This window comes from Ambystoma mexicanum, chromosome 5q (genome assembly GCF_040938575.1).
Source record: "Ambystoma mexicanum isolate Mex_15411 chromosome 5q, UKY_AmexF1_1, whole genome shotgun sequence".
Classification (NCBI taxonomy): Eukaryota; Metazoa; Chordata; class Amphibia; order Caudata; family Ambystomatidae; genus Ambystoma; species Ambystoma mexicanum.
Window position 1 is genome coordinate 245,201,076 of NC_090933.1, and position 19,769 is coordinate 245,220,844.

The following is a 19,769-nucleotide window of genomic DNA, read 5'->3' on the forward strand; positions in this document are numbered from 1 at the left end:
TACCTCACCTTCCTTTGAGGACCAACATCCGGCTATGTTGGAAGAGTGGGGAGCCGCGACTAATTATTGCTCCAAAAACCTATTGGAAATTCTAATCAAATACGCAGGTAATGATCGGAGGTCAATCCTATTAAAAATTGCAGAAGTTGAAAGTCAACTAACTAAAATCAAATTAAGTGAGGAAGGACAGGAACTTAAGAAAAGCATAGAAGGCAATTTAAATAACTTTGAAGAAGATATACAACAAAGGAAACAACGAAAATTCCTGCGTGATAAGGAGGACTATGAGAAAGGCAGAGTATATACGTTCGCGAGACGTTTTGATCAAATGAGGATGAAAACAAGAAGCAATACTCTGCCAAATACTAACACAGATAACACAACGGGTGCCAATGCATCAACTATTGAAGAGTCCTACATATCCGAATCAGACGTCACAGAAAGTGAAGGAGAAGGACCCACCATACGTCTAAATTTTTTAGAGGAGATGCGCCTACTTTGCCAAGATGGAAGAACAGGCAAGGGGTGGAAAAACACGTGGCCAAGGAAAAGGAGGAAAACAAAAACGAGGAGGGGGCAGAGGGGCAACCAATACAGGAAAGAATACATCAGGGAGACAACTTTGTCTGGCAATTAGGAAATGACACCATACGAACCAACACAGAGATGACCATAGTCAACCTCTCCAAACATACCCTCACGGATAACCAAAAACAACTACTGTCCTTGGGTTTAAACTTCTGTCCTTCACCACATTATGACTACCCTCAAACAAGAATAGATTTAGATCATTTTATCCGGAAGATCAAATTAATCAAATTCTTTGCAGTGAATCCACCTAAGGAAAGAAGGAGTGCCCCGCAAGAGGGCAAGACCGAAATAACAAAGGCGGATCTACCCACATTATCAACTCTCATGTTCCTACAGGACGAGGGCAGTAGTACCTCTGACTCGGTGGATATTAATCCAGAAGATCTTGAGATCAACACAGAGTGGTACAAAAGAAGTAAATTAAGAATCAAATCCAGGTTCATTCCTCCAATTATGACAGGCAGCAACATTGAAACGTTCCAGGATTTGGTCATAAAGGATCTCAAAAAGATCAGAGGGAGAGAGGCCAAGACTTTTAAGCCCAATATGACCCATTCATTTGACAAAAGCCTCAAGGAATTAAGCTTCTTGTCTGATTGTGTTATTAAGTCATCAGACAAGGGTCGGAATATTGTATTGATGGACAGAGATCAATATATCAAAGAAGCCAATAGACAGTTGAATGATCACTCCTGCTACGAGAAACTTCCGGGAAATCCCATTGTAGACCTAGAATTGAAAGTAAAAGAATTCATTGGAGTATGGATAGAAAAAGGTATGCTAGAGGATCAAGAAGTGGGGTTTCTCTATAAACAACACAGTACCATCCCTACTATTTACTTTCTTCCAAAAGTGCACAAATGCAAGAAAAAACCCCCGGGAAGACCAATTGTCACTCTCACAGGATCACTATTGGAAAACATGTCTAAGTACATCGATGAGACATTATTCCCTTTTGTATTATCTCTACCTTTGTATCTAAGGGACACAAAGGACTTTCTACTAAAAATTAACGAATTACCATGTGAATCAGATTACATCCTGGCCACTATGGACATGGTATCGTTATACACTTCCATCAGACATGATCAAGGTCTAAGAGCATGCGCTCATTATCTAAATACAAGATCGCTGAACTACACCAGACATTCTGAGATGAGATGGGCAATGATCGATCTGTGCCTTAAGAACAACATTTTCCTGTTTGATCAAAAATATTATCGGCAAAAACAGGGCACAGCGATGGGCACGACGTTTGCCCCCTTGTATGCGAACCTAACCATGGGTTATTGGGAAAAGTATGAGGCATTCAAAGACCAATATGAAAAAGGAACAAGTTACTTACCTGTAACTGTTGTTCTCCAGCATGGGTCTGGCATGGATTCACATGCTCATGAATATTCCCCGTCGTCAGGCTGGGAATCCTCGGTAAAGAAAAAACCAGTATCAGTTTCGTTTCTGATCTGTCTTTCGTAGTAACAACCAATCACTGGTCTCTGCGTCATACTGACCACAGCCAATGACTGCCCTCTACCTAAGCACCGCCTCTGGCAGCCATCTTCAGATTTGGAAGCACGTGAAGTGGCAGTATGACCAAGTGAAGAGCCGCAGAGGGGTAGGCGGGAGGGTTCGCATGTGAATCCATGCCAGACCCATGCTGGAGAACAACAGTTACAGGTAAGTAACTTGTTCCTTCTCCAGCATGGGGTCTGGCATGGATTCACATGCTCATGAATAAAGAATACATAGCAGTACACACATGCACAACCACGGGAGGTGGCAAAGGCTCAACATTAAGCATTGCATCAAACTCAACATTAAGCATCTTACCTCCTCACCAGGCTCACCTTAGGCGAACAGGTTGCGCAGCACTGCTTGGCCGACCCTGGACTCCTCCCTGGAATCCCGATCGACGCAGTAGAACTTCGTGAAGGTGTGCGTCGACCTCCACGTAGCAGCCCTGCATATGTCCAGCAGGGGCACACCAGAAAGGAACGCCGTGGTAGCTGCGATCGCTCTGGTGGAATGGGCTCTCGGACGGCCGGGCAGCGGTCGGTTTGCCAACCGATGACAGTACATGATACAGCCGGAGAGCCATCTGGAAATGGAAGCCTTCGAGAGAGCCTTCCCCTGATTGACAGGTCCAAAGTTCACAAAGAGTTGTGACGTCTTCCGGAAACACTTTGTGCGGTCCACGTAGAACTTCAGCGCTCTAGCCACATCCAGCGAGTGCAAAGTCCTCTCAGCCGGCGACGAAGGCGACGGGAAGAATACAGGCAACACCAAGGGTTCGTTGAGATGGAAGTCCGACGGTACCTTGGGCATGAAGGAGGGTTGCGTCCTGAGCACCACCCTCGTGTCGTGAAAAGTCAAGTACGGGGCCTTGCAGGAAAGGGCCTGGATCTCTCCCACCCGTCGTGCGGAGGTGATGGCCACAAGAAACGCTGTCTTCCACGACAGAAACTTCAATGGGGCCGAGTGCAGAGGCTCGAACGGAGGTCCCATGAGCTTGGTCAGCACCACGTTGAGCTCCCACGCCGGGGCCGGAGCCTTCACCGGCGGGAACGATCTGAACAGTCCCTTCATGAACTCTTTCACCAGACGATGAGACCACAAGAACGTCCGTCCCGTGGTCCTGGTGTATCGGGAGATCGCAGCCAGATGAATCTTGATGGACGCGTGTGCCAGTCCAGCTTTGGCCAGCGTCAGCAGGTACGGCAGAACTTGGGGAGCCGTAATCCGTAGAGGGTTAATCTTCTGTGCGTGGCACCAGACAGAGAACCTCTTCCATTTGTGTCCGTAGCATTTAAGAGTCGAGGACGCCCTGGCCTTTGCAAGAACCTCTCTGCAGTCGGCCGGTATGTCGTATCCTCGGAACTCTAGCGCTGCAGGAGCCAGGCCTGCAAGTTCAGCGATTTCGGGTCCTGGTGGAGGATGGCGCCTCCTTCCCTGGAGAGCAGATCCGCGTCCACCGGCAGCTTGATTGGCGGGGACGCTGACAAATCCAGAAGGTCCGGGAACCATATCTGCCTCGGCCACGCAGGTGCGACGAGGATCATCCTGCACCGTGACCTCTTGAGCTGGTTGACGAGCCGGATTAGCAGTGGCAAAGGAGGGAACGCGTAGAGGAACAGGCCCTCCCAGGGGAACGAGAAAGCATCGCCCATGCTCCTCGCCTGGGGAAACCTGCTGGCGAACCTCCGGCACTTGGAGTTCGTCGCCGTCGCGAACAGGTCGATCTGGGGAGTGCCCCACCGTCGGAAGAGGCGATCCACTAGATCCTGCCGTAGTTCCCACTCGTGGCACGAGCGCAGCTCCCTGCTGAGTGAGTCGGCGATGGTGTTTTTTATCCCTGCCAGATGAAACGGCACCAGAAACATCCCTTGGGCGACTGCCCAATGCCACAGGTCCTGCGCCTCCTTGGACAGTGCTGGGGACCTGGTTCCGCCCTGTTTTCTGATGTAAAACATGGTGGTGGTGTTGTCGGTGAAGATCCTCACCACCTTGCCCTTGAGGGACGGAAGGAAGGACCTGAGGGCCCAAAACACTGCACGGAGCTCCAGGACGTTGATATGTAAAGATTTCTCCGTCGGGAGCCAAAGGCCCCATGCGTGTAGATTTTCGGTGTGCGCTCCCCACCCTTCCAGGGAGGCATCCGTGGTCACTGTCTCCTGGTGGGCTGGGGTCTGGAAGTCCATGCCCGCCGTCAGATGCGCACGGGTGTCCCACCACCGGATCGCTCGTCGGAAACTCTCGTCGAGTGTGATCCTTTCCTCGAAGCTGCCCGTCGTTTGGATCCAGCGCGCGTCCAGGAACTCCTGCAACGGGCGCATCCGGAGCCTGCACATGGGAATGAGGTAGATGCAGGAAGACATCATTCCGAGGAGGGACTTGATGGACCTCACCTTGGCCGCGTCGGCCACCAACATCCGTTGCACCTTGCCCAGGATGGTCCTGGTCCTCTCCTCCGACGGGGAGGCCAGAAGGGACACTGTGTTGAGCCTCGCTCCCAGAAACAGAGCGTCTTGCGCGGGTACCAGGTGGGATTTGGCGTAGTTCACGGAGAATCCCAGGTCCGTGAGAAGTTGGACGGTCCTTGCCGTGTGAACCACGGCAAGCTCCCTCGTCTTGGCTCGGATGAGCCAGTCGTCCAGGTAGGGGTAGACGTGGATCCCCTCGCGGCGCAGCTGCGCCGCCACCGGTGCGAGGCACTTGGTGAACACCCTGGGTGCCGACCGTAGACCGAAGGGGAGGGCTTTGAACTGGTAATGACGCCCTTGGACCACAAACCTGAGGAATTTTCGGTGCCCCTTTAGGATGGGAATATGGAAGTAGGCATCCTCCAAATCCAACGACGACAGGAAGTCTCCTTCCTCCAGCTGACCCAGGACGTGCTGGAGGGTGACCATCCGAAACTTTTGCGCCTTGATGAACTTGTTCAGACGTCGCAGGTCCAAGATGGGGCGCCATCCCCCCGTCTTCTTCTTCACGAGGAAGTATCTCGAGTACACTCCGGAGCCCCGAAGCCTCTTTGGGACGAGTTCGATGGCGCCCTTCCTGAGCATCGCCTTTACCTCCAGGAGAAGTTGAGGGACGTGAAGTTCTTTCCTGGCCACGGGGGGGACGCGTGGACACCTTCTTTGAAACTCGAGCGCGTGGCCCCGGGCCAAGGCGTCCAGCACCCAACGGTCGGTGGAGATGGACTCCCACACGCTGACGAAGCTCGCAAGCCGGCCTCCCACCGGGGTGCTTCGGTGGGGGCCCGACCCCACGGTCGGTTCAATCCTGCTTGGACGAGGCTTTGCCGCCTCGACCTCCTTGGCGACGACGGCGGAGTCCGCCAGACTTGCCTCGTCCTCTGTAGGCCTCCTGAGACGACGAGCGGGCCGCTTGACGGTAGGTGGAGAAACCGCCGCCGGAACCTTTGGAGGCGCCCTTGCCTCCGCTGCTCCGAAAGGGCGTCCGTCGTTGCTGCAGAACTCCCAGGGCCCGGGCCGTCTCAGTGTCCGCTTTAATGGCCTGAAGGGAATCGTCCACTGTTTTGCCAAACAGGTTGTTCCCATCGAAGGGCATGTCCAGGACTCTGGTCTGAACGTCTTGACGGAAGTCCGTAGCCTTGAGCCATCCACGCCGCCTAAGGCAAACGCCGTTGCCCAACTGGCGGAACCCAGTGTCGGCGATGTCCGTCGCAACGGTAATGGCGTGGTCCGAAGCCACCTCACCTTCCTGCAGGATCTCCAGGGCCTCTGTCCTCTTGTCGTCCGGCAGGAAGTCCAGCAGGGGAGCCAGTTTGTACCAGAGCTCCCTGTCGTAGCGGGCCACGATAGCCAAGGCGTTGGCCGCTTTAATCGTCGTCGCTGCCGACGAGATGACTCTGCGTCCCATAGCGTCCAATTTCTTTCCCTCACCGTCCGGTGGGGAAGTCGATGTGGAGGCCGCACCCTCCCCGCTTTCTTCCTGGCCGCCGCGGAGACGACGGAGTCCGGGGTAGGCTGCGCCCGGAGGCACAGGGGGGCCGTGTCCGGGACCCGGTACTTCTTCTCGTACCGGTCTCTTCTAGCTGGTGTCGTGGAAGGGTTCTTGAGGAGGGTGAGGCCCTCATCCTAAATGTCGTCCAATAGAGGCACTGAGAGGACCGTCTTCCTCTTGGCCTCGCGCCGCTGATAAAGGAAACCTTCCTTCTTCTTCTCCTCAGGGCAGAGTTGAAAAAGCTCGGATGCCCTGGAGATCATGGAGTGGAACGATCCAATCTCGTCGGGCGGAGAAGCCCTGGTGGGAGGCGACGACGGTACATCCTCGTCGTATACCTCGTCGTCCGTACCCGTCGCTGCCGTGTCAGTCCCTGTATCATCCCCTCGGGTGGACGGCGAGGAGGGCTGGAAGGGGCGCGACGGCTGAAAAGGAGGCGGAGGGTGGATCCTTCTTTTCTTGGTAGGGGGAACACCAGAAGGTCCCGGTTCTGGGTCCCCCGACGGGAGAGGTTCCGTCGGCAACGGTAGTCTCGTCCTTATCTCTGAGCATAAGGACTGTATAGCCAACAAAATGGCCGCCGAGTTGTCTCGCGGCGCTGGCAGAGGGGAATCCGACGGGCGATCAGGGACCCCGTCGGTACCCTGTCGTCGTCACCTGCGTCGGGATCCATCCCGACGGGTCGGTCTTCTTCCACGCCGAGGCCGTGGCTTAAGACTTCGACCAGCTCCTCCTCCGAGGTTGAGGCCGAATCTACGACGACGCCCTGCCCCCCCTTTTTCTTCCCCACGGGGGATTTCACGGGGGTCCTATCGATGGGCACAAAAGATGACTCCCTCCGAGGTGGCAGGGAGACTCTGAGCCCCGAGGTCGCCACCACTGGTGTAGCCTGCACAGGCTGAGCCAGGGCCGCCGCGACAGTTTCGATAGAGGGCTTGGCCGGATGGATTAAGGCCTTCACCACCTTAGGTGCGCTCACCGCCTTATCCTTGAGGGGGGGGGACACCGCCTCGCTCCCCCTCCGATGGGGCCTTCGAGCTCGACCGGGGCCTCTCCAGGAGCTTCGCCGGGTGCTCGGCCTTCCTCTTACCCGACCCAGAGCGTTGGCTCGTGGTTGATGGTGCCGGGGAGGGTGCGCCCTGCCTGGCGACCGTAGAGCCCGACCGTTCGGCGCTCCCGGTGCCAGCGGACTCGCGGTGCTTGGCCTTATGTTGGACCCCCGTCGCCGGGGCGTCCTCAAAGGACTTAGAAGACCGCTCAGATTTCTTCTTCTTCTTCTCGCCGGACGGGCTCTTCCCTTCTAGCCAGTTGGCGAGACGTTGATGGCGGTCCTTCATGGTCCGCTCCGACATGTTGCCGCAAAACGCACAGTCCTTCTCCACGTGCGTCTTGTCCTCATGTAGGCAGTAGAGACAAAAGGAGTGTTCGTCCTCCTTGAAGACGTTCTGCAGCTGGCATCCAGGGCAGACCCTGAACAGCTTTCCGGGCGTCGAGCTTCCCTTCTCCTGGGCCATGACCGGGCCTGAGAAACTTCTGGAGTCCTCCAAAAGCGTAGCTCGACGAATCTTCACCCTTGAGGGGCGCAGACGAATCCGACACGGGTCCCCGTTGATCGGATAGTGAGTCGGTGGAGCTTGAGGCTCTTTTGACCGAAAAAACGAAGTTTTTGAGAAAATAAAACGTGAAAAAATAGCACTAACGCTCGAGAGCAATAGCACGAGGATCCCAACACATGAACGTGCGGTAAAAATCTGAAGATGGCTGCCAGAGGCGGTGCTTAGGTAGAGGGCAGTCATTGGCTGTGGTCAGTATGACGCAGAGACCAGTGATTGGTTGTTACTACGAAAGACAGATCAGAAACAAAACTGATACTGGTTTTTTCTTTACCGAGGATTCCCAGCCTGACGACGGGGAATATTCATGAGCATGTGAATCCATGCCAGACCCCATGCTGGAGAATATACACAACAAGTGATCATGTGGTATAGGTACATTGATGACCTATTCATTGTTTGGAAGGGTACATCAGTAGAATGGAAGGAGTATGTCAAACAGCTAAATAAAAATGAGTTTAATCTTCAATTTACCGAGACACATAGCCAAGAAAGTGTGGTTTTCCTTGATCTTACTGTGTTCATCGAAGATGGAAAAATTAAGAGCGAATTGTTCAGAAAACCCACAGGTGTCAGTCAATATGCCTTTGCATGCCAACAGTGCCCACTGTAAGAACTTGATTTGGAGCATTCCCTATGGAGAGTTCGTTCGTTTACGAAGAAACTGTACAGAAATTGAGACCTATGACAAAGTAAGCAAAGTCACCGCTTGGGGATTCAACAAACAGAAATATCCCAAAAAAATAATTGAACGTGCGTATTTGAGAGCACGACAACGAGAGAGGATGTCACTACTAGTGGAATCCAATGTTGAATGCGAGTCACAGACAGGGAGAGACAAACTACGGCTGGTTTTAACTTATGGTCAGACTGCTAAAACGATTAAACAAATTGTGAAAAAGTACTGGCATGTACTGACCACAGATAAAGATCTACAAGGCACACTTGGACCATATCCTAATTTTTCCTTTCGGAAGTGCAAATCCATTAAGGACTCATTGGTGAGCAGCTACATGGCTCCCGAACCCAAGAAGAATCAATTCACCTGGCTAACACAAAGAAAAGAAGGTTTCTTTAAATGCTCGAAGTGTAAAATCTGCAAATATGCGGACGAATGCACCACATATGTACATCCCATTTTGAAAACTAATCATTTCATTAAGGAAAAAATCACCTGTGACTCAGAATACATTGACTATGTTCTGAAGTGTACCTGCAATAAATGGTATGTGGGTGGCACCAAATGCAGATTAAAATTGAGGATCTTACAACACACCAGGGCAATTAAGAACAGAGACTTCACTTATCCCATAGCCAAACACTTCTGGGAAACACATGGAGGGAAGCTATACGATTTTTCTTTCTTAGGGCTGAAACAAATTAATATTGGTCCGAGAGGTGGTAACAGAGAAAAACTGCTTAGACAACATCAGACCCGGTGTATTATAGACTTCGAGAGTAAGACCCTGCTGGGGCACAACGTAGATGAAGAACTATACACCTTTCTGGGAGAATGATCCAAATGTGTGCCAACAGAAAGACAGATTCAACAGCCACCCATGGATGAGACTCATACATTCCACATAGTATGCCCCCATTCGGTTATGTCATCAAGCTCAAACCTGTACTTTGTGAGGGTGATAAATCAACTGTCTGACTTTATGATTATTGTGGGTGAATGGAAATGGACTTACCTCACTGTGTTCTCGAGTATAATAAGATAACTATGGGAGTTAGATATCTGTGTACTATACCCACAAGTCTATAACTGTGAAAGAACTGTCTCTTATCACTACTGATTGTGAATTGCAATACTCATTTTTTAACACCTCCGTACAAATGATTCAGTCTGTCGGAAGGCTTTTAAAGTTTTTGGTCTATGGCATACATTACAGATTCTGGTGACTGTTAAGTTATCATAAGGACTGTAAGGTTGCTTTCCTGAGATGATGTTTCATAAGGAACCTGGCTAAATAGCTCTTCCCCGATTAAGGTTTCATTACAAACTAGGGGACTGCACACCATGCTAGAGAAGAGGGCAGACATAGACAAAAGTATTTACTTTTTACACATTGGTGTAGTACCCCCTTCTCTCAAAGCACATTAGACGTTCCCGTTTTTACACAGCATACTGTTCACAATCATTGCGTGTACTAGTAAAGCACGGGCAGTTTGGGCACTAAGCCCAGGATACGTGTCATGAGGTTTGTATTTACAATCAGAATGAGGGCAGGTATAATCAAATACTGTCCTTTTCATAGAATGATTAAAATCAGGCATTATGAGCCATGAATTTACTGTGAATAGGATTTTATATACTGTATTCTAATGTACACATTGATTTGCATTACGCACAATAATGGGAGTATGTGAGAAATATAAGAATGATTTGCACAGAACGCACATAGATTGTTGTTTTGCCGGCAGCACTAGAGAACAGAGCAGTCCTCTTTCTATGACTATGAATCACCAGAATCAAACAAGTACAAATGTATGCCGTGGCCAGGGGGGAACCATGTGATCAAGCTACAGGAAGTAGCGAAACGCGTCGTCCCGTTGTTGGCCTCCATTGTTTATATGCCAGGCTTGGGGTTGCTAACCCTTGATTTTAAACAATTTTGTAATCAGTATATTGTATTTTTTGTAAAATAAAGGACTATTTTTGTATAAATAAGAACGGATGGTCTGCAACCCCTTTTTATCAAGGCTTAACCCTGCATGGATACCCGTTGCACTCCCACGCTGTGTAGTGCGGCTCACTCTTTCCGACAAGAGGGCTCTCCTGACGGAATGTAAATCGATATATATATATATATATATATATGCACACAGATGCACTTCTTTACCCTTGGGCGAGGCAATGGCAGAGTTTTAAATAATTCTCGGCGGTGTCAGGCACGCGCTGCGAACAGCAGAAATCTCCGATTTCAGATTTTCCGGTGTAGGCAGTTGTGCTCCTTACTTCTTGGATATCGGTTCATGACGCTTCTCCGCGTGTGCTCACGCTACTGGCCGTGATGAACCCAGCTCCTTCACCCATCAGTCTCAGGTCATTGCAAGAAGATTTCAAGCACTCGATGCCACAATGTCTTTCTTCGCGCTACAAATGAAGACTCTGCGTTCGCCAAATCGTCTCTTGCAAGAAATTGCTTGAAACCCAGCTGAGGAACCACTTGTTCACCTCCACTTCCCCAGCACTTACCAACCTCAAATTGCGGTCACTGCTGCTTCCTGCACAATCATACCATTTATTAAGGCCCCTCTTTCGGATGAAGGCAGTCCTTGTTTCTGTTGTGTGAGAATCTATCTGCGAAGGGGCCTATGATGTCCTCAGAGCAGGCAACTTGGTGATGTGCTGGCCAAGTAAATAACTCTTGTACTTGTAGTCCTGCTTTTGTGAATTTAATTACCTAATAACATTTTGTAATCCCATAACATATATAAAAATGGCTGAGGCATCAGTTCTTAATTATGACTATACATAAAAACTAAAAGAAACATTACAGAAACAGGCACATTATAAATATACTGTACCTTTTGTAGCTATCCTAACGCAGTCAATTTTGATTTCCTGAGTAAAAAAAAAAAGATGATTTTGGTGTCACATCTAAACAGAATAGTGCACTTCTCAATTACATTTTACAAATAGGCACAGCAAAGCATTCTGCGTACTGAAGCGTTCCCCAAACGAATTAAGAACAAATAAATGTATACAAAAATATGTCTTTTTTTCTTTTTTTTTAAAACAAAATCTCATCATAAATGTTTTTGAGCATGCCTGCCCAGGCAATGCCAGCCTCTTGAGTTTTACGCCGGAAACAAATTAAAACTGGGCATGGAACATTTAATAATTCAATTAGCATTTACTCACAGAATGAAAGGGCACTTTCAGACACGATGAGCTCCGATTCTTTTTTTCATATAATTAAAAGCTTGCTGGTCTTTTTTTAATGTATTTTTCTAAATCAGAAGCTAAACATTTTTTTAAAAAAAGGTCATTTTTGTTTCGCGAGTCTACTTTGCGGGAGTCTGATGAAAGGGTAAGCCAGTGTGAAAGTGGACAGGGCGTAGGGCTGGGTGGTCAAGCCACAACCCACGAGCAACAGTCAAGAGCTTCGGAACCAGAGCCAGGATGTCCGGGAAAGAGAACCCAAGGAATACAGATCCTTTTTTATTCATGTTGTGTTTCATATCAAACCTTATCATTTATTGTTTGAAAATAATGAGACAAAACAATTTGCATAATTCTAGTGGCGCACCAAAGGAGCACAGAAAAAAGACTCGTATACTGTTGTAGACACTAGATGGTCTTGCCTGGAGATGCCAGCTAAGAAGTCACAGACTCCCGGCAAGAACTGCATCAAAATGACAACAGAACCCTTCCACAAGCAGGCAAGGGCAATCGCTTCCAGACCTGCGTGGTGTGCAGGCCTGCATAACAGCCACTAATAGGGCAGAGCCTGTCTCAAACTGGCAGGGATGTGCAGCCAGAACACATTGCCCAATGAAACAACATTTCGCCTCCCTCTACAAGCCCACGCCACCGGCTGCACCGGGAAACGGCTTTGTCAGGCCTAATGATTCCTTCTCAGCCGGACGCCGCGCTCCCTCTGCCCGCTAAGTAACAAGACCTGACAATGTTTAGGGCTTTCTTGTTATCTCGTCGGTTGACGAAAACATGTGACCTGTCCCAGGGAATACAGGACTCCGACCTAATCACACACGCGCGAACACGGCCAAAACAACACCTGTCACGAGACTCACCGCGTTGGCCCTGCTGGCGGCCTGGAAGTAAACGCTGTAGGTCTTGTGCGGGAGGAGCGGGCTGTTCCAGTAGCCGCTGTACGTCCTGTTGTCGCCAATGCTGAACGACTGGGGGATCAGGAGCGCCCTGGCTGGGAATTCTGCTGCGAAGTAATAAGGAGAGTTCAGGAGCGACGCGTTCTGGAAGTGGATGGGCACGGGGTAGCACTTGAGGATTTCCGTCGTTTTCTTGATCCTGCGAGGACGTTCTTCCTCGACCACAATTTGGTAGACACTAAAAAAAAAAAAAAACAACAGAGGCAATGTGTCATTTGTTTTCGAGTGTTCACCCAACACAGAAGCAGAACTTAAAATCACTTTACACAAAATGTATTATTCTGGTAAAGAATTTGTCATAAACAAATACAGTCGAAAGAGCAGGACTTGGAAACGACTGGATCTGACCCAGTAGGGGAGGCAGCCTTTAGTGCAGGGGCGGATAATAGGGAATTCATATTATTGTTATATCTTTTCATACACGTATTTGAACACAAGTGGGCAATTCAACGATGCTGCAGTCCACTTAATGTGAGGAGCAACGCGTGCCTCCATTCCCAGGCTGCATCCCTGTGTACACAAGCTCAGTGTGGGGACTGTGCGCAGGGGGACACAACAGCTGCGCGCACAAGGGGCCCATGCATTTCAAAATATCTAGCACATTGCAGGAACCTTGCTATGCTTTGGTCCTAAGCATTCACACAGCCTTCCGTGCACGTGAGTTTAAGGAGTAGGGATGTAAGGGGCAGTGTTATTAAAAGCAGATTAATGCAGGGGCGCAAGTCGGGGCAGAGCCCCCCCCCCCCTCTCCCTAGGGACGTAGAGAAGAGACGCAGTATGGATGGCCCATTGTTCCATCCATACAGTGCCTTAAGTGGCACTACAAATCGAGCCGGGGCCCATCGAGGGGGCGTGGCCTAACAACGGGGGTCTTGATGGGCCTTTAGGCCACGCCCCCTTGACGAGCCCCGGCTCAATGGGCTACTGGCACCCCTGCCAGGCAGCCTTTTGTAGAGATTAGCACCCTCTCCCCTTTGGGGGAGAGGGTGCTGATCTCTGCATTTCTATTCTATAGGCTTGCCTGGCAGGGGACAGCGCCTCTCCTATTCAGCCTTAATGGTGGCGCTGCCCCTCGCCAGCTGGGGAGGGGCAGCGTCACCATTAAGACTGAAAGGGTGAGGCCACTGGAAGCAGAGGCCTTTTTCCTAAAGACTGAAACTCCCGAGAATCCACGGGAGCCTCAGTATTTAGAAAGCAAGGCCTCTGCTTCCAGCGGCCACACGTTTTCTCCATAATGGTGGCGCTGGCCCACGTGCATCCCTTGATTAAAGGGATGCCTCGCAGGTGCGGCGCCACCATTATGGCTGAAAGGCATTTTTTTCTGAAGCCCGAAGCTCTCGCATACGAGCGAGAGCTTCAGGCTGTAGAAAAAAATGCTTTTTCCTGTAGTGGCCGGGGCTGACAGGGGAGATTAGTGGGCCCCGGCAGGGCCCCGCCTCAAAACGAAATTTCGGAGACTGCCGGGGCCCAGCCCCGGCAGGCCCCGGCCCACTTAAAGCCCTGCATCCATACTGTGTCTCTCTCTGGCAGCCCGGGTAAAAAACGATGTTTAAACATTGAGGGACGGATGCAAAGCAAGAGGCTCTTGTTTTGCATCTGTCCCTCAATTTCTAAAAATCGTTTTGGTTTGGGTATACTTCTACATCTGTGCACCCGGGTGCACGGAGGTAAAGGTACACCCAACCCAAAGCGATTTTTAGAAATGGAAGCACAGATGCAAAGCAAGTCTGTCCCTCAATTTCTACAAATCGTTTAGAGGGGTGCACAGATGTAGAGGTACACCCAACCCAAAACGATTTTTATAAATGGAGACACAGACGCAAAGCAAGTCTGTCCCTCAATTTCTAAAAATCGTTTTGGGTTGGGTTTATTTGTACATCTGTGCACCCCTCTTGGCAAGAGGGGTGCACGGATGTAGAGGTACACCCAACCCAAAACAATTTTTAGAAATGGAGGCACAGATGCAAAACAAGTCTGTCCCTCAATTTCTAAAAATCTTTTTGGGTTGGATGTATTTGTACATCTGTGCACCAATCTTGGCAACAGGGCTTCTATAATTGTAATACTATGCTTTTGTTGAGGCAATGCTAGTTCATCTTAGTGGGGCTGCTATGCTTTTGTTAGGCAATGCTAGTTCATCTTAGTGGGGCTGCTATACGTTTGATGGGACAACATCAGCACGTCTCAGTTGAGCTGCTACACTCTTATTGACAAGGCCTCAGCACTTCTCAGCAGATTTATTTATTTTAATTTTAATTGATCATTTATAATGCACGTAATACCCAGAGGTTTCTAAGCGTGGACCGAGGGACCGAACAGTGTTGCGCGGACCGAGGGATCGAACCTGTGTTGCTCCATGTCGTCTTGCTTCCCAGGCAAGCATGTTGCCCCTGAGCTATCCTCCCGAGACTCTGAAGATCTGAAGTACATTTAATGATAGAGAACCAGAACTATTGAGCAAGTCTGATATCATCTTCATCATCGTCAGAATAACTCAACACTGTCATGGTTATACAAGAGCTAATGGGCCTCATTACGACCCAGGCGGTAAGTTACCGCCTGGGTCGTACCTTTACCAACATGGCGTAAACTACGTTTACGCCATGGTGGTTGGCGGACTTACCGCTCCATTCCGAGGTTGGCGGGGCGGTAAGTCCCCAATCCCCATTTACCCTTCCCCATTCCCATTTTTGCCCCATAGGGCATAATGGGAGTGGGGAAGGCGTTAATTACGCCACCGTAAATTACGGTGGCGTAATTAACATCAAGGTCCCTTAGCGCCATGGATTTTAACACCTGCTGAAAGCAGGTGTTAAAACCTCCATGGCGCTAAGGGACCTCGGAATCAGGCGGTAAGGGTCGGCGCTGTTTACGCCGCCGTAAACCCCTTACCGCCTGAGTCGTAATGAGGCCCAATATATTTAAAGGGATGGAATTACTCAGAATGTAGCAGCACTAGTCAATAACCCAAAGTGCTTAAGCATAGTTATTGTGAAAATACTACACTTCTCACCGTTGGGACAGTACTGCCACTTCTCACAGAGGCTTCTACACCTTTTATGGGGCAACACTGATCCAGCTTACTGGGCAGCTTCACTTTTAATGGCACTTCTCAATAGGACTGCTATACTTCAATAGGAAATGACCAACACTACCCCACAGGGAATTGCATACGCTTGATGCCACCGAAGCAGCACTTCCACCCACCACAGCCGCTTTATTTTTAATGTCACAGTGTGTGTACTTCTCAGCCACTCTGCTTTACATTTAAACAGACCAAATTGTCATTTCTCAGCAGGACTGGAACACTATACTATTGAGTTCTGTATGTCAAGTGCTTCTTTTCTTCACTACCAATGTGGGTTCATGGCACTCTCCCAGTGTCTAAAAAGTAGATCTGGCTATATTCAATTGGCAACAAGCATGTCCCAAGCTGCCTGCTGTACATAAGCTGCCGCTCAAGATGTTGGAAACCATGATGGGGCAAGGGATAGAAGGCTCGAGCCTGTAGGATAGCAGAATCAGCAGGGTCTTAAAACCTGCTCACTCATTCTGGAGTGAGGGGCAATGGGGCAAAATGAGCCTGATCCCACATACAGGGGGTTGTTACCCCTTTATCTCTTCTGAATGAAAGAATGAGCTCTCTCAGACACAAGTTATCACCCCTGCACACACAATGAATGAATCTGGTATGGATCTATAGATCGGGAAAACTGGAGTGAGAATTCACAGTGTTTTAATAGAAATATAATTGTCTTCCCAGATGGGAGACTGACTCCATTAATATACATGGGGTCACTGAGATGACAAGAGTGAAACTGTACTTTCAGTTGTGAGATTACCAGCAACAGGTATACTATGCTCCAAGGAGTGAGGTGCCCACTTAATATATCACACTGTTTAAAGGTGTGAGACCCATCCTGAATGCTTGCCCAAAGAGCCTTGGCCAGAGTTTAACACTGAAGAAGTGAGCATGTGATCCAGAGTCTGCAGCCCACACACACGCATGGGATTCCCATGCACCCACTTACAAGTTTTCCACCAAATTAATAAAATTGTGCTCGAAGGTAGGAGGCACACGCACAGTCTTTGCTCTGAGGTTTGACACACTCACAGGATGGGATGGCATTTCGTTCTCCCATCCTAGTCGTGTTGCTCTGCCTTTTGAGGGCTACTACAACCAGGATGATTATAGAGAGCTGGAGTAGGGGCAGTGTTGGCCTACTGGAATGCAACTGGGAGGTTTAAACCTCCTTCTTACTTGACTTTAGTATATGCAGTACATGCTAGCCAATGTTTCCCCTGTTCAGCGCCCCCATACCCCCTCGCACCAAGTTGGCGACTACGTGCAAATGCGGTCATATAACCGCTGGTGATGTCACTTCCTATATTTGGGCACCCCCCCGAGAAATTCATAAGTCAGCTCCCCTGGATGAATGCAGGCAGCGGGCACTACAATGTAAATAGGCCCTTTCTGCACTGCTTTGTCCGCTGGGCTGGGCCTGCAGTAGGCTACAACACACAAAGGGCAAATGGCACAGGCTCAGCAAGTATGCACTAGAACAGAGGGTTGTAAACTTTGATTCGCCAGAGGTTTTGGACAACAACTCCTACCAATCCTAGCCAGTCAATAGTAAGGGATCCTGGGAGTTGTTGTAGTTCAAAACATTTGGAGAGCTGCAGGTTGCAAGCCCCTTGCACTATGGGATGTGACAGCCACTCCTGTGGCAAATCCTGGGCGGGAGTGCCTTTTCCTGGGCAAAGCAACTGATACGCACAAGTGAAGGACAATGTTTGTTTATTGGCCTCAATGTGTTAGACCAATTGAATAATTTCTTACTGTTATTATTTGTTGGGATAAAACCTTTTTAGTGAAACGTCTGTCTGTAGGCCAGATTATATGTATGCTTGGTTGTGAGTAAAAAAAAAAATTGAATACAGTTGAACAAAATCAAGTTACTTTAGGGTGCTGCATTAATGGCAGCACAAACATGTATAGATTATACAGCTGATCCAACTCCCCAGCAGTCCTTATCCTTCTCGATCTCTCCTTTGCCTTTGACACAGTCAAACATTCCATCCTCATACAAAGGCTCCACAATACCCTTGGCATCTCGGAATGGGCACTGGACTGCCTGACCTCTTTCATAACTGACTGTTTTTCCCAAGTCATCCTGGGCACCTTCTCCTCTCCTCCTTCCCTCTCCACCTGTGGTGTCCCCCAGTGCTCTATACTCTCCCCTTGGCTCTTTAACACCTACCTTGCTCTCCTTACACGCCTCATCGCCTCCTTCTCCAACATCCAGTGTTACGTAGATGAGACACAGCTTTTTTAAAAATTCCCTGCTGACCCTCTTGTACCCTCCATCATCGCTGACTGCCTATCTGTCATCCAGTCCTGGTGCACCTCCACCAATCTCTCCCTCAATGCCTGTAAAATTGAGATCCTTCCCATCAGGACTCCTGCTCCCTCCTCCTTCCTCTCACTCTGGCCTTCCTCCTTGGGCTCTCCCCCTGCGCCTTCTCTCACACTAAAGACATGGCCAAGAAGTCCCACTTTCAGCTCTTCCTTCTCAAAGGAATTTTACCTTTTCTCACTTTCCCTCAGAGGCTCAATGTGACCCAAGCCCTGGTTCTCTCCAGTCTTGACTACTGCAATAGCTTCCTCCTGAATCTACCATCTTCCAGTCTGCGACCCCTCCAGCTAATCCAGAATAGGGCAGCAAGACTTATCCTTGGCCGTAAGCCCAGGGACCACATCTCTCCTGCACTAAAAAGTCTTCACTGGCTCCCGGTTGCTGCACGGATTACATTCAAATCCCTCTGCATCATCCACAAGACTGTCTGGGCTCGGGGACCACACTATCTTTAACTTTATCTCGTTAAATACTCTCCAGCTATACCACTACATTCCTCTGCCACCAACTCTCTGTGTGTAAAGCGTTTTGCTAAACAGAGAGTAGGTGGTCGTTCACTTTCCTCAGTGGGCTCCCTCCTTTGGAATAACCTCCTCCTCCCTCTGCACCTTGAGCAGGACCTTCTAAAATTCCCGGAAGCTCCTTAAGACGTTCCTCTTTTCCTCCTCCTTCCCTTCCTCTCTCCTCTGCTAATCTCACAGTTGCTTTGATCGGTGTCCTGGGACCTTATGCATCCTCGGGCCCTTACAACCCACACCAATTCTGCCCAGCTCCTGTCTATCCACAGCACTTGCATCTGCACACCCTCCACCCTGGAGGTTCGCCCTTGCACCTCCCATGGCCCTAGTCTGTGTAGCACTCAACATTCCTAAGACTTCATCTGTGGCTCACCCATGAGCTTGGACTCCCCAGTACTTACCCCTCTTCCCTCTTCCTTGCTGCACTTGCACGTTCTGAATATTCACAAGGCACAGTAGGTTTTTCCCTTCTACCCTTTTCCCCCCTCTACTCTTAAATATTGTGTTTTTTAATGTTTTTCCCACCCTTGCTCCCTTCCTGCTCTGTGGGCGCTTTGAAACTGTATTTTCTTATTGTATAAGAGCCTAACAAGCGAACAATAAATAAATAAATAGGGACACACTGTGACTGTGCAGTAATTCTCTAGTTACCATTGCCTTATCTATGTTTCGCTACATATGTATGTAAACATTAGATTAGTTGTATATTATACACTGATCCTGAACAGGCAGCCCCACATGCACACCCTACCTTCACCCAGATCTACATTAGTAAGAGGATAGCTAATACTTGACCATCACTAGAATACCACACATGGTCTGAATAAGGCCTACAGTACATTGAATTCTTGGATAGTAAAATGTTTTGCCACCATTCATGCATGTTTACCCTAGACAAATGAACAACTGCCCCAATGTTTAAATTGATTTGGTCTTTTAAGTCTGAAGAGAGAATATAACTTGTGAAAATCACAGCTCCTTGCCCATCTCCTGATTCTGTACCACACAGTGTTCTCATATATGCTGGTATAACCCAGTACTCCCATGAAAGAACACTCATGTGGGATTTGACCATTAGTCCAGTAATGCATTTCTGAAAAATGTGGTTGCGCACATGAAGGTTGTGACATCATAGGCAGGTATCCCCACGTAAGACAGCTTGCACTCTATTTGCCCTTAATGACAGTAATGTTGGCAATGCCACTAAATGAAAATATGCCCATGCAAGATCTGCCACTACAGGCCAGTACTCAAACGAGAGTGTTATTATAATTCCAGTAATATTGCGAGTGCCATGCCAC

The 19,769-nt window shown here is 49.2% G+C and overlaps 1 protein-coding gene across 15 annotated transcripts in view; it reads right to left on the reverse strand.

Annotated features, from left to right (window-relative positions):
- The window catches only part of PTPRM (protein tyrosine phosphatase receptor type M), a 2,094,608-nt gene that overhangs the window by 761,897 nt on the left and 1,312,942 nt on the right, over positions 1–19,769 (reverse strand). For all 15 annotated transcript variants that reach the window (XM_069620757.1, XM_069620755.1, XM_069620756.1 and 12 more), the window contains exons 12-13: positions 12,438–12,711; positions 11,208–11,244 (exon numbers count right to left, since the gene is read on the reverse strand). In XM_069620757.1, coding sequence (XP_069476858.1) covers positions 11,208–11,244; positions 12,438–12,711 — 311 coding nt within the window. The remainder of the gene's footprint in view (positions 1–11,207; positions 11,245–12,437; positions 12,712–19,769) is intronic.